At 41.8% G+C, this 13,127-nt stretch overlaps 1 protein-coding gene across 1 annotated transcript; it reads right to left on the minus strand.

Annotated features, from left to right (window-relative positions):
• Window positions 1-1,861: 1,861 nt before the first annotated feature.
• Window positions 1,862-2,443, minus strand: LOC103417552 (uncharacterized). Its single transcript, XM_008355728.1, has one exon. The coding sequence runs from the start codon at window positions 2,441-2,443 to the stop codon at window positions 1,862-1,864; it is 582 nt and encodes a 193-aa protein (XP_008353950.1).
• Between the last annotated feature and the right edge of the window lie 10,684 nt (window positions 2,444-13,127).

The following is a 13,127-nucleotide window of genomic DNA, read 5'->3' on the forward strand; positions in this document are numbered from 1 at the left end:
TTCAATATTCTCAAGAACGCTCTTCGGACTAATGATGACTTGAAAACTGGACTGGCCATTCAGGAAACCCTTCGTCCGAAGATCGATGCCTTAAAGACGAAAGGGGAAGCCTTGGCCAACCTCGACCGTCAAATGGTCGAACTGGCAAAACGAAGGTCGGCCTTTGCTTCTTATCTTGCGAGGAACTTTGATTCGGGCAGGAAATCTTGTCTAACTGAATTTAAGGCGAACGCGAGGCAAGTCGAGCAGCTGAAGTTGGATAAGAAGAACGAGCAGGCCGAGGTCATAATAGGCGAGGTGAGGTGGCTGGAGCTGAAGGCACTTCTTGGAACTCTTCTTCCTTCATCGCCTTAGAATAATTTGATTGTAAACCATCTTATTAATGAAATGAAACAAGCTTTTACTCTTGCATCTCCCATGTGACTGGGTAGTATTTTTTTAAGAACTTTCCATTAATTGGTAATTTGTGAATAATAATGGTTCGATCTCTAAAATGGTATGCCCCCTTACAGAGAACTTTATGGACGACAAACGATCCTTCCCAATTCGGCGACCATTTACCGAAATTGGGGTCTTTAAGTCCCACGGGTAACACAATTTGCCAAACTAACTCTCCTTCGCCGAACGTTTTTTGTTTGACTCTTTGATTATAAGCTCGCTTGGTAATTTTCTTTTGTGCCACTAGAAGATTGTAAGCGTCAAGCCGATCTTCTTCCAAATCTTCTAACTCTTGTAACATGGCCTAATTATATTCAACATTGGACAAACTACTCTGCTCGATCATACTTAAAGAATTTACACTTAGCTCGACTAGTAACATCGCGTCATGTCCATATGTTAACGCATATGGGGTGGTCCTCGTTGCCGACCGGGGTGAAGTTCGGTATGCCCATCAGGCTTCATTCAATTTTAAATGCCACATGCCAGGTCTTTCTTTTATATTTTTCTCAATAATACCTATCAAAACCTTATTACTTGCCTCGGCTTATCCATTCGCTTATGGATAGTATGGTATGGACTACTCGAGCTGGATTTTTAAGCTCGCTGTATACTTTTTGAACCTTTCGGCTATGAAGACTGTGCCATTATCAGTTATGATCGTTTCTGGCATGCCGAACCTGGTCACAATATGTTCCCTCACAAAATTGCAAACCTCCTTGGATGTTAATTCGGCGTATGATTTTGCTTCGACCCACTTAGTGAAATAATCCGTTACCATGAGTATCCATGCATGTTTCGCTGCTCCAGAAGATGGTGTGATTTTGCCGATCATGTCCATTGCCCATCCTTTGAACGGCCAAGGTTTGGTGACCGAATGAAGTAATTCGACCGGGACCCTTTGGATGGGTCTATGAATTTGACACTGGATGCATCTTCGTGCATACTCGATACAATCTTTCAATATGCTTGGCCAAAAGTAACCATGTCGGTGAAGTAGCCAACCCATCTTGCGTCCTGATTGATGGGCTCCGCAAATTCCTTCGTGTACCTCTATGATTGCTTGGGCGGTTTCTTGTGGGCCGAGGCATAACAGTAATAATCCGTCCTCACCTTTTCGATACAACTCATTCTAGTACGAGACGTAGTTTGTGGCATGAACCCTTGTCTTTCGGTCGTGTTTGCCTTTGGGATCATCAAGGTATTGCATAATTGGCCTTCTCTAGTAGTTTGGTAGCGTCTCAACCGCGTAAACATCTACAAGATCCTCTCGTTCCAATAACGAAGGTAAGGACATTACTCGTGTACGGATGACTTGGTTGCGCTGAAGGACTTGTTAATTAACCAAAGTCGGATATGATTGCCGTAAAATGGGTATCATCGATCCACTTTTGCCCCCCAGGAGTTGTGCTCCGGAGGCTATCTAAGGGAGTTCGTCTGTGACGGTGTTCTGTCCACGGGAAATATGTTTGAACGTGATACTGTCGAATGACTCGGCCAAGTAACTGGCCACCATGTGATAGGGCGCCAGAGTGCAACTCATACACCGAAAAGTACCATTAAGTTGGTTGATCACAAGCTCTGAATCGCCGAAAACGAGGACACGAACATCGCGTAAATCATGAAGCACGCTAAGGCCGATAACAATGGCTTCGTACTTGGCCTGATTGTTGGTACACTCGAAATCAAACTTAAGGGAAAAGAACCAACGGTGTTGGTGTGGAGACTGGAGGACGATTGCCACGCCGGCCGATGTCGACGTGCTAGAACCATCAAAATACATCGTCCAATAATTGTCACGTGCTTCCACCATTCCGATTTCAACATCATTACCCCCGAACCCATAAAGAGAAGGGTGATGGGCTAAGAAATCAGCAAGCGCTTGTCCTTTGACTGCTTTTTGTGGGACGTACTGCAAACTAAACTCCGATAGTGCCAATGTCAATTTCTCGATTTGGCCTTTGACTATTGTTTGGGCGATGACCTGCTTAATGGATGGGAGCATGTAGTGTCAGAGTTTGGAAGCGGCGAAGAACAAAGGCAAGCAAAGCTTCTCAACGGGTGAATAATTGATCTCTGGAGTAGTAAGGTTCCGGCTAAGATAAAAAATAGCTTGTTCTCGCCCAGTATCGGTATCTTGCGCGAGGAGGCAACCGATGGATTCTTCAACGGTGGAAAGGTAAAGCTTAAAAGGTTTATCACGTCGGGACGGTACGAGGACAGGTAGAGTTACGAGAGCAACCTTGATTTGTGTGAAAGCCGTTCAATGTTCTTCACGCCACTCAAACTTGTCCGAGTCCTTGAGTTTCAATAGTGTAGAGAATGTCGTCATTTTGCTAGCGAAATTAGCTATGAATCAACGAAGAAAATTTATTTTCCCGAGCAAGGACTGGAGTTGTTTTTTGGTCATCAGTGGTGGGGCGTCAATGATCGCGCGAGCTTTGTTCGCGTCGACCTCGATGCCGCGATGGTGGACAAGAAAACCTAAGAAATTGCTGGCCGACACACCAAAGGCGCATTTGGCCGAGTTCATCTTAAGGTTGTGTCGTCGCATGCGAAGGAAAGCTTGCTAAAGATCATCAATATACGTTCGATGATTTTTCAATTTGACCACAACGTCATCAATATACACTTCTATGGTAGTGCCGATTAGGTCATGAAAAATGGTGTTCATCGCGCATTGGTATGTGGCACCAGCTTTCTTTAGACCGAATGACATGACAACTCATTCGTAGGTTCCGAGTGCCCCCGGGTAATGGAAAGCTGTTTTATGAACATCGGCCTCGGCAATAAATATCTGGTTGTAACCGGTATGTCCATCCATGAATGATAGCATGTCATGATTAGCTGCGGCGTCGATAAGCAAATCTAAAATGGGCACGGGATATGCATCCTTGGGTGTTGCCAGATTCAAATTTCGAAAATCAATGCAAATGCGTAGGGCCCCATTTTTCTTGAGTACGGGTACGATATTCGCCAACCACTCGACGTATCGAGCGATTCGGATAAACCCGGTATTTAATAGTCGGACAATTTCATCTTTTATGCCGAGTTGTACTTCGGTCGAGAATTGACGAGGAGGTTGTCGAACAGGCTTGCAACTAGGTTTGATACGTAATTCATGTTCGACGAGGGTTCATTTGAGACCCGGCATTTCATGATAACTCCAAGCAAAATAATCTTTAAACTCGTGAAGTAATTGATGGAGTTCAACTTTCATGGCATGGGGCAGTAACGTACTAATAAAGAGCAGCCGAGGATTATCGACCGTTCCAACATTTATTTCCTTTAGAGGATCCTTTACTTGGGGTCGACTGTTCTCGAGCTCGGCTAGCCTGAACTTTATCCAACGATAGTACCGGGCTGTTATCTTCTTCGGCCAAAAATTCGATTAAGTTGATGCCCGAATGCGGGTGCTTGGCAATAGCATACCAATAGGCCAGTAGGCGTTCCATCGTGGATGAAACTGCTGCCCGACGTCTCTCGCTTTTGATGTCAATCATCAGTGGTGGGGAGTAAATTGGCCAAACCAAGTCTCGTCGAATCCTGGTGGACAGTCTCGACGCCTATCGCAATGGCTTTTTGGATTGAGATCTGGGTTGGCCGTCCATTTTCATTAAAACCCTGTAAGGTAATATAGCCGATGTGATCATCATAATAGCGGGCCTGAATCATGTTAGTTTCAAACGGCTGAGTGTCGGCCGGGTGGACCACAACTGATTTACCATCCTAAAAAATGAGAACTTGCTATAAAGAATAAGGAATGCAATTCGTTTGATGAATCCAATCCCTACCGAGCAAAGCATTATATTCGGTTTTGGAGTCGACGATAAAAAATACGGTCATGTGATTGCGACCTGCAATGTTTACCTTTAGAGGAAGTACCCCTTTGGTCTGAGACTTATCACCGACAAAGCTACTCATGGTTATTCCCGAAAGAATGAGTTCGTCGGTGGATCGTCGTAATGCTTTCATGACGGATACAGGCATGATGTTGACCGTTGCTCCGTAATCAATGAAAATTTTGGAGATTGGGTAGCCTTCAATATGGGTTGTGACATACAACAATTTTAAATGATGAAGATTAGTCGAGGAAGAATGGGGAAACAAGATATCCAAGGCTGTTTTAAGTTTATCGTCACCATGTGGTGACTCATCCAACGTCATAGTGACGAAATCAACTTGTGTTGCTTCCTCGGTGACCACATCGCCATCCAATGAACTTGGTTGGCTTATAGTCAGTTGAAATTCGACCGATAGAACATGGACCATGCTGATTTCCATATTTTCAAGGACTGAAGGGCCCATTGAATCCTGGTCGTCATCTTTCGGAGTTGTGAGGACTATATCATAGTGTGTCAGAGCGTTCGCGGCCGGCTCACTGTGTGTCCCAACATATTCAGGCGTTTAAGCCATACAATCCGACGATGTATCCTGTTGACTGTTGTCTTCGGATTTGCATGCATCTGGTGTCGGACTCTGCTCCTACCGTATTTTACGAGCTCGTTCTTCATAGGCGATCCGGGCATTCCTGGTGTCCAGGTAAGCATCCAGTCGTGCCACACGCTCTGTCTCATCGGTCGTTAAGCCAAACAAGGAAACGACCCAAAAAACTTTGAAGTGATACCAAAGGTGTTGAAGGTCTTCAAGAGAAAAAGGGAGTTCGACCGTGTCAATATCCGTGTATGGGTCGACCTTGAAGCCGAGAACCTTAGTTTCTTGAATGTGCTGGAATTTGGCTTTCATTGCTGGATCAGTGGTTTTTTGGATGATCTGCTCAGCATTGGGGCAAGTTAATACCAGGTCAAGAGCTTCTTGGCAGACCTTCGGCAACCCATATAAGTCGTTAGCAAAATATTTATTGTGAAATTCTTTCATATATTCTAAGGAATGGAGGGTACAGATTCCGTCGAACTTTCATTAGAGGTTCTTTCAACGGTAACAGAGGCAATTGGCTTTCGGCCTCTTTCTTAAATTGCTCGAAACGAGCTTTCAATTCCCCGGGCCGAATAAGAAGTTTGATGCACTTTTCGGTTGCTTCAATGGTAGTTTTGAAGTCCCGATTTGTTTCCTTCTGCACTTGTAATTCAGCCATGATTGTTGGGGTTGGCCGACCATCTCTACTTCCTGTCGTCTCTTTCAGCTGCCATTTAGTGGCCTAGACAGGTTGGGCAGCTTGTCGTCGAGCCAAGCAATCTATACGCTGACGTCGACGTTTCTGAGATTTGGATAGCGCGGTATACATGCCGGTAGGAGAATTATAGTTGTACCAACATTGGTCACGTGGTTCAGGTGGCCTGAAGGTCTTTTGATTTACTGATAAGCTCGAACTACTGGAATTGCAGGAATAATAGTCCTCGTTGTAAAACGATGCGTCGAAATCAAGGCGCTGTCTGACCGATGTAGGTCCATCTGTCTGTTTTCTTGGGCCGAGCCTGTCGAATACTTTTTGGCGCTGGCCTTCACTAGGTTCCTTTGAAGGTTTTGCTGTAGTCGCCGATTGGTGTTGTGATGTTGGCATTTGCATCGAAGACAGTTTCCCCTTGGGCTCGGTTAATACAACGCGTGCCTTACAATTACTACACAAAACTATCAGCCTGCCATTTCCATCTTCGCTGGAGTCTGACATGGACTCGACTATGGCAGGGCCTGAGAGTTCGGTAGGAGGTGCATTAGAAAACAAGTCGATCTTGAGTCGAGGTTGGGAACCTTTCTTTAGGATCTGTGGTACTATTGGCCTGCCATTTTCTTCATTGTTGTAGTTCGACATTGGTTTAACTATGGCCGATCCTGATAGCTCGGTAGGTGGCGCATTGGAAAATAGATCGATCTTGAGTCGAGGCTGGGAGCTTTGCTTCCGAATGTGTTGTACTGGGGTAAATTCGACCTTCTCTTTTCCTTTGCTTTTGGGCAAACGGGCGTCTACCATGCTGACCGTCACTGAAGGGAATTGATCCGTATCAACCGTCATGCGTTTTTCAGGAAACTTTAGCTTGCCTTTGTCAATCCAGCTCTGGATATCATCACGAAATATGACACAATTGTTTGTTGCATGCTTTGTCGAGTTATGGTATTTGCAATATGTCCTTCCTTTAAGTTCTTCGGCCTTGGGAATATTATGCCCTGGTCGAAGTTTAATGATCTTCGCTGATAACAATTGATCAAAAATTGCTTCGGCCTTTGTGATATCAAAGGTATAAACTTTTGATGTTTTTGTTGTTTCTTCAGTGCCCGAACGGGTTTTGACTTCTTTGGAATTAATTTGAGTCAATGCCTAACACACGTATGGTTTATCTATTACTATCTCGGTTGCGTCCACGCTGATGTACTGAGATTCCTCGCCTTCGGTCGACGCGTAATTGACCGTAGGATTTTTGTAAATCGTCCCTCGAGATGGGGGTTTCGACATCTTCTTTTCTCGGAGCAAATAGTCATATTGCTCGACATGCTGGGCTAATTCATACATATCTCGAAATTTTGCCCCCAGAAATTTCTTTTTGTATTCTACATCGAGTCCGTTCAAAACAAGTCTAACAAACTTAACTTCAGGGAGAGGTACTCGGCATCAATTCCTGGCCGATTTAAATCTGGTAAGATAATCCATTGGTGACTCATTAGATGCTTGAGCCATCCTTGCCAACGAAGAAACTGACATTTCCATCCCTGGCCGATAAAACTGCTCGTGAAATCTCTCGACCAATTCCTCCCAGCTTTGGATGGAATTGGGTGGAAGGTTGATATACCAGGCAAATGTTGAACCTGTCAATGAAAAATTGAATAGTCGCAACTTGTGAAAATCACTGTCGACATCTCCACATTGCGCGCTGAAACGGGCCACATGTTCTAACGAGGATAAAGACGATTCTCCAGCGAAAAGACTAAAATCTGGAATTTTGAAACCTTTAGGATATTTGAACCGTTCCACGTAAGCTGGATATGGGTGGATGAATTTAGGGAACTTTGGCCCCTTTTTCATGGCCAAACCAATCAACCGCTAAACCTCGGTTATATCGACGGACGTTACTTTTACTTTCTGGTTAGGTCCATCTGTCCTGCTACTCGATCCTCATTTTTTTCTAAGTCAATTGGCTTGAGCCGAGTAGGAATTGGCTCGGCCTGTACTACTGGCAACAGATCATTCCTTAGTGGCAAGTGCCGGGAAAGATAGAATGACCTGTCGTCGCAGACCTTGCTAACCAGTATTTCAAGCAATCTGTTTTATACCTCACTGTTACTGCGTATCACATTGTGCAGTTTATCGATTCCTCTACTAAACGTCTGTTCAACCGCCCTAGACTGTTCGTCAAGTCATCTTCGAAGAAACGATCTTGTTGATGGATTAGAGCCTTCACCACCATCCTCATCACAGTTTTCCACTATCCCTTCATTGAGGATGCAGGTGTTCTTGTTGGGGATTTCTAGACTGCAAAGCTGACCACCGAGACCAATTTCCTTTTCTCGACGAGTCGCACTTGTGGACTAAGGTGTCACGGCACTAAGGGGATTCTGTGCCTGTGATACACTTTGTCCTATGTTCTGAATTGGCAAATTGGTTGTTTATTTTCCCATAGCTGTTTTCTTTTTAACCGATCGTGTTTCAATTGGCATGAACTTCGTAGTTTAGCATTGGGTCCTACTGGGTGTGCCAAAATGTCGACCCTAAAAACTACCAAGCCTATGTGGCGTGCAGGCCGAGTAATCTATAAGCTAACTATGTCTTTCGGTTGAATGCGGAGCGTGCCAACTCGTCGACCGAGCTCGGCCGAGGAGTAAAATTTGTTGATGTTGCGTTGGGTGCACGGCTGACTTCTGCGTCTTGCGATTCTGACCGAGGAAGGAACACGTCTCGGCCTCTTGGGTTCTCGAACCTAAAGATAAGGCTACTATTCTTACGAAGTTCATAAATTGTCGTCGTCGGATTCGGTCACAGTGATGGTATTCGTCAAAGTAAACTCACACCGAATAGACACCAAGGTGTAAGGGCACAAATACTCAAAGCGGATATATGTCTTAACAGTAAACGTGGTTCGACCATCGGAATGCTGAACTCTAAATCCCACTTGAGAGTATCCAATCATAAACCAACTCGGCGTGCAATGTGCCGAGCCTAATAAACTATAACACCTTACTTCGCCAAGAAGGCTAATGAGATGACCTCGATCGATAAGGATTCGGAAATCCTTCTCGACCGAGACTTCGATAGATAACCAGTCACCCTCGACGCAGTGCTATCTATGCTGACTGAAGATGCTGCGAGATTGGCTGATTCTACGGTGACAGTGCTATCTATGCCGACTGAAGATATCACCGGTTGCCTTCACAGTGCTGTTTATCCAAACTGAAGGTGTGTTGGCGAAAAAAGAAAAGGAAAAAGTCTCAAGGTTGTTGAGAGAATTTGCGCAAGGTAATTGTGTGTTGAATTGGAGAGGCTTTAAACGATGCACATCATCTTCTATTTATAGCACCAGGCACTTTCTAGACCGAGTTAAAACCCTACTCGGATTAGGATTTCTTCTTCTCATCAAACACCATCTTGACCAGTCCTACTTGCACTATGACTTTGAACCTAGTTCTTTATCAAACTGGATTCACTTCTTACCCATATCTTGCTAAGACTCCTTATTGCGCCAGGATTCAATTACTCGTCTCGCAGCATGACTTGACCGACCTCTATTAGGAAGCCTATGAACTAAATGATACACAGTAACCTTTTTTGTACGGCCTTCCGGGCCGAGAATACATCTCTACCCAAACCAATATTTTGGGCCCAAACACATAGCGTTCACGTGGACAATAACTGGGCGCCACATGTGATCCCACATAGATATTAAAAAAAATTTGAATTTGAATTTGAATTTTTTTTCTGGGCTGTCGTCTACCCATCCCGACCCCTCCCTTATTCCCTTCTCCTTCCCTTTTCTCCTTTGCACCCACCCATCTGCAACTACCCTTCCCATACACTCACCCACAATTCCCTTTCCTAGACCCTTAATTCCCTCCCCCGTTTCAATTCAACAATTTCAATCCAATCCAATTTCTAGGGTTAAGATATTTCTCAATTCCCTCCCTGCATTTCCATTCCTTTCGATCTTTCTGCCGTTGGCCGATTCGATCTTCGCCCACCCTTATCGCTGGTGGCAGCAAGAAAAAGACGGGTTGCTAGTACCGAGGGCGAGGGTTACGAGGTCCGCCGACATTTCGTCGTTGAATTGGCTGTAGATTTGCAAGTAGTCTTTCTGGGGGCGCGGGGGTTGCAAATCGACAGTGGCAGCGGGCCGAATAAGGAGATGTTCGTGCAGGATATGCTACTTCAGCTGCATGGGGTGGGGTTGATGTTGAGCCAATTGGAGAAGGCAGAGGCGTCGCTGTTGTTCAACGATGGATTTTTTAGAGAGGAGGGAGAGGCCATCAGAGGTGAGTGAGAGAGTGGTGTCGACGCAAATACTTGCTGAGCTCAAGGAGCCCCTGATGGTGGAGATCAAATGGAAATGGCAATGGAGGAGATCAAGGGGAGGGAAGAAAAAAAAAATTTGTTTTCTTTAAAATTTTAATAGTCATATGGGCCCATATTGACACGTGGGGCCCAATTATTATTCATGTGAGCGCCACATCGCCAATTAACGGATGATTTAATAGAAACCTTAATGAATGTATGAAAGTGTCCCAAAAATATGATTTTAGGTACCACTTTGGGATAAAAAAAACTACATGTATCAAATGTTTTTTTTTTTTTGAGTACTTTTTAATTTGTAAATTTTTCCTCGAATACTATGGTTGTAATATATATATGGGATAGGATCAAGGGACAAATATTTTTACATTTCGTTGTAGCTTTTAGATTTGTAATATTCAACGGTCTAGACTAAGAGTGATGTGAAAAGTTTTAAACATTAATTGACTTTAAAGATGATGAGGATAATAATTAATAAGAAAAATGCTAACCTAAATTAAAAACAAATATCTAATAGAATAAAACTGAAAAAAAAAAAAAAAAATAACATTTGAACCCTAATCACAAAAAAACATGATATCTCTCTTTTGCCGACGAGGTCTACAGTGCCTCTCTTCTTTCGTTTTATAAGAAATAATCCTAATAATAATAAAATAAAATAAAACGATTTAAGAGTAGAAAAATCATGAATCACATGAACTGAGAAAACTTAATTTTATCACCCTACATATATGAACAATAATATAGAATTTAGGGTTTTATATTTCTTACGTAATGAAGATTCAAGGCATGGAAGTTGCAAACCTGGGGGAGATGGAGGTTGCAGACCTGGTGGTGATAGAGGTTGCAAATCCCTTGAATGTTATAAAATCTAAAGGCTACAAAGAAGTGTAAGAATGTTTGTAAAATATTTGTCCCTTAATCCTATCCCTATATATATATATATATATGTGTGTATGTATGTGTGTGTGTGTGTATATATATATATATATATGTATGTATGTATATATATATATATGTATGTATGTATGTGTATATATATGTATGTATGTATGTATGTATATATGTATATATATATATATTGTTTATATTTACGTTGTTTATATTTACGTGTGTGTATGTAAGAGGAGCTTCATAAGGGAGATGCCACTACATTGTAGCAAATAGGGAATGGTTTATCACTCATATAAAGCTCACTAACACTTGTGGTCTCATCTTTATTTAAAAAAATGTACAAATGATGGTACAAATAAATGGTAAGAATAACATTTTTGCTCATATGTATCACCCATATTTATAGGAAAAGGATCATCACCGAATCCTTTTCATGGGGATCCAGGGGATCCCATGATAATGATCGTTCATCATAAATTGTGTGGTCAGAAATCATTTTAAATTTTAAATTTTAAATTAAATATAAGTAGTACCTAACAAAAACTGACCGCACGATGTACGATGAACGATCATGATCACAGAATCCCCAGGAAAAAGATCCGGCGATGATCATTTTCCAAATTTATATTAAAATAGCTCCACATATTGTTGAATGCACACACATACAAAGTTATTTTTAAATAACGTATATACCCTGATATGATATGACCATTTAAGCCCCATCATGTTTTAAAGAAAACATATTATTTTATGACTACACCCCAAATCAATTTCAACATGTATCTTAAGATTATTTTTCTTCAACATCTCACTGTCACTTTCGCCTCCAATTTGGAATCTAGATCATTGCCGGATTCTCTTTGTGAGGATTCTGAAGATCTGTCAATCATATTCGTTTATTGTACATTATGCGATTAGAAATCATTTTAAATATTTTTATTTAAAATTAAATACAAATAGTACCTGACAAAAACTGACCGCACGATGTATGGTAAAAGAACACGATTTACGGATCTCGAAAATCCTCACCAAAAGGATCCGAAGAGGATCCTGTTGGTCTAATTCATGACATAGTAGTCATAGTTTTTTAACAGAAATATGGGCACTACTGACTTGGGCACCCAAATTCTAGTTCAGTTTATCACCAATCTCGCATAGAGGTTTCCGATTCACCACGATATTAATATCAAGCCTCTACAGAAAATAATTTAAATTACCCCCAAAAAACATACAGAAACAAATTATTTCAATAAACCAGAAAGCATATAAAAACGTAATGAAAACCTTTGAGGTGTTGGTACTACTACCATGAACATGACAATTACTGGGTTATTGGGTGTACGTAGTGTGTTCGAGGCATACTGGCCGACACTCGAAGGTGACCTAGCCAAAAGGAAAGTGAGGTGGAAATATGGATAAATGTAAACCGAAACAATAAGTTATTTAAGCTAATAAAGAGAGTGCACAGTAGTGGGAAGAGTTAAATATCAGAGTGCGCAACTAACAAGACTAACAAATAATAATAATATTATTAAACAAACTGAGAATGCCAAAACGGCTACAAAACCCTAAGACTACATTGTGGCTAACTTATTCTCTAATGAATAACAAAACACCCTATTTATAATAAACTAACCATAATCTCTAACAAAACCTAATTCTAACGGGCTAAGCCCATAAAACCAAACATTCAAATAAACCAAAATACTAATATTTTCCAACAGGAAGAACCCATAATACATAAGTAGTCAGAGTATAGATGACAGTACAAAACAAGTAGAGCAGTCGAATCTAGCTAAGATACTTATTATACAATAGGAAACAAACTCGTACTTTATTTGGGTAGATGTCAGAATCGCCAAATATCCCTCATATGCCACAAAAGATTCAGCTAACTAAGTCCTGGAGGGGCGAAAAAACATAAAGTGTGAGTGGGCAAAAACAAGGGTTTGTGAAACACATTTATTTTTCGAACATACAAACCCCTTGCCGTAAAACAAGTATAGTTTCCAGAAAATCATACTACGTATAAGTATGAAATCAAATGTAATTCATCAGTAATTTAGGGAACACAACAAATCATAATATCTCAACTATAGCATATGAAAATCAGGTGTTCATCAATCTATGCTAACACACAAGTTCATCTAGAAAATTTCTGACATGAATAGGATTTGGTGTAATCATAATATATGCTCTAGTACTACAATCACGTGAAAACTGGCACTAAGCGCATCACATACAAGCCTTAGTTGCCTATTGCAACCTAGGACATGACTGGCACCTACAATGGATCCAAAGTGAGTGTGCGGTGTGATATAAATATACATGTGAAGCCTAGCCA

Source organism: Malus domestica, chromosome 15, assembly GCF_042453785.1.
Source record: "Malus domestica chromosome 15, GDT2T_hap1".
Taxonomy (NCBI): Eukaryota; Viridiplantae; Streptophyta; class Magnoliopsida; order Rosales; family Rosaceae; genus Malus; species Malus domestica.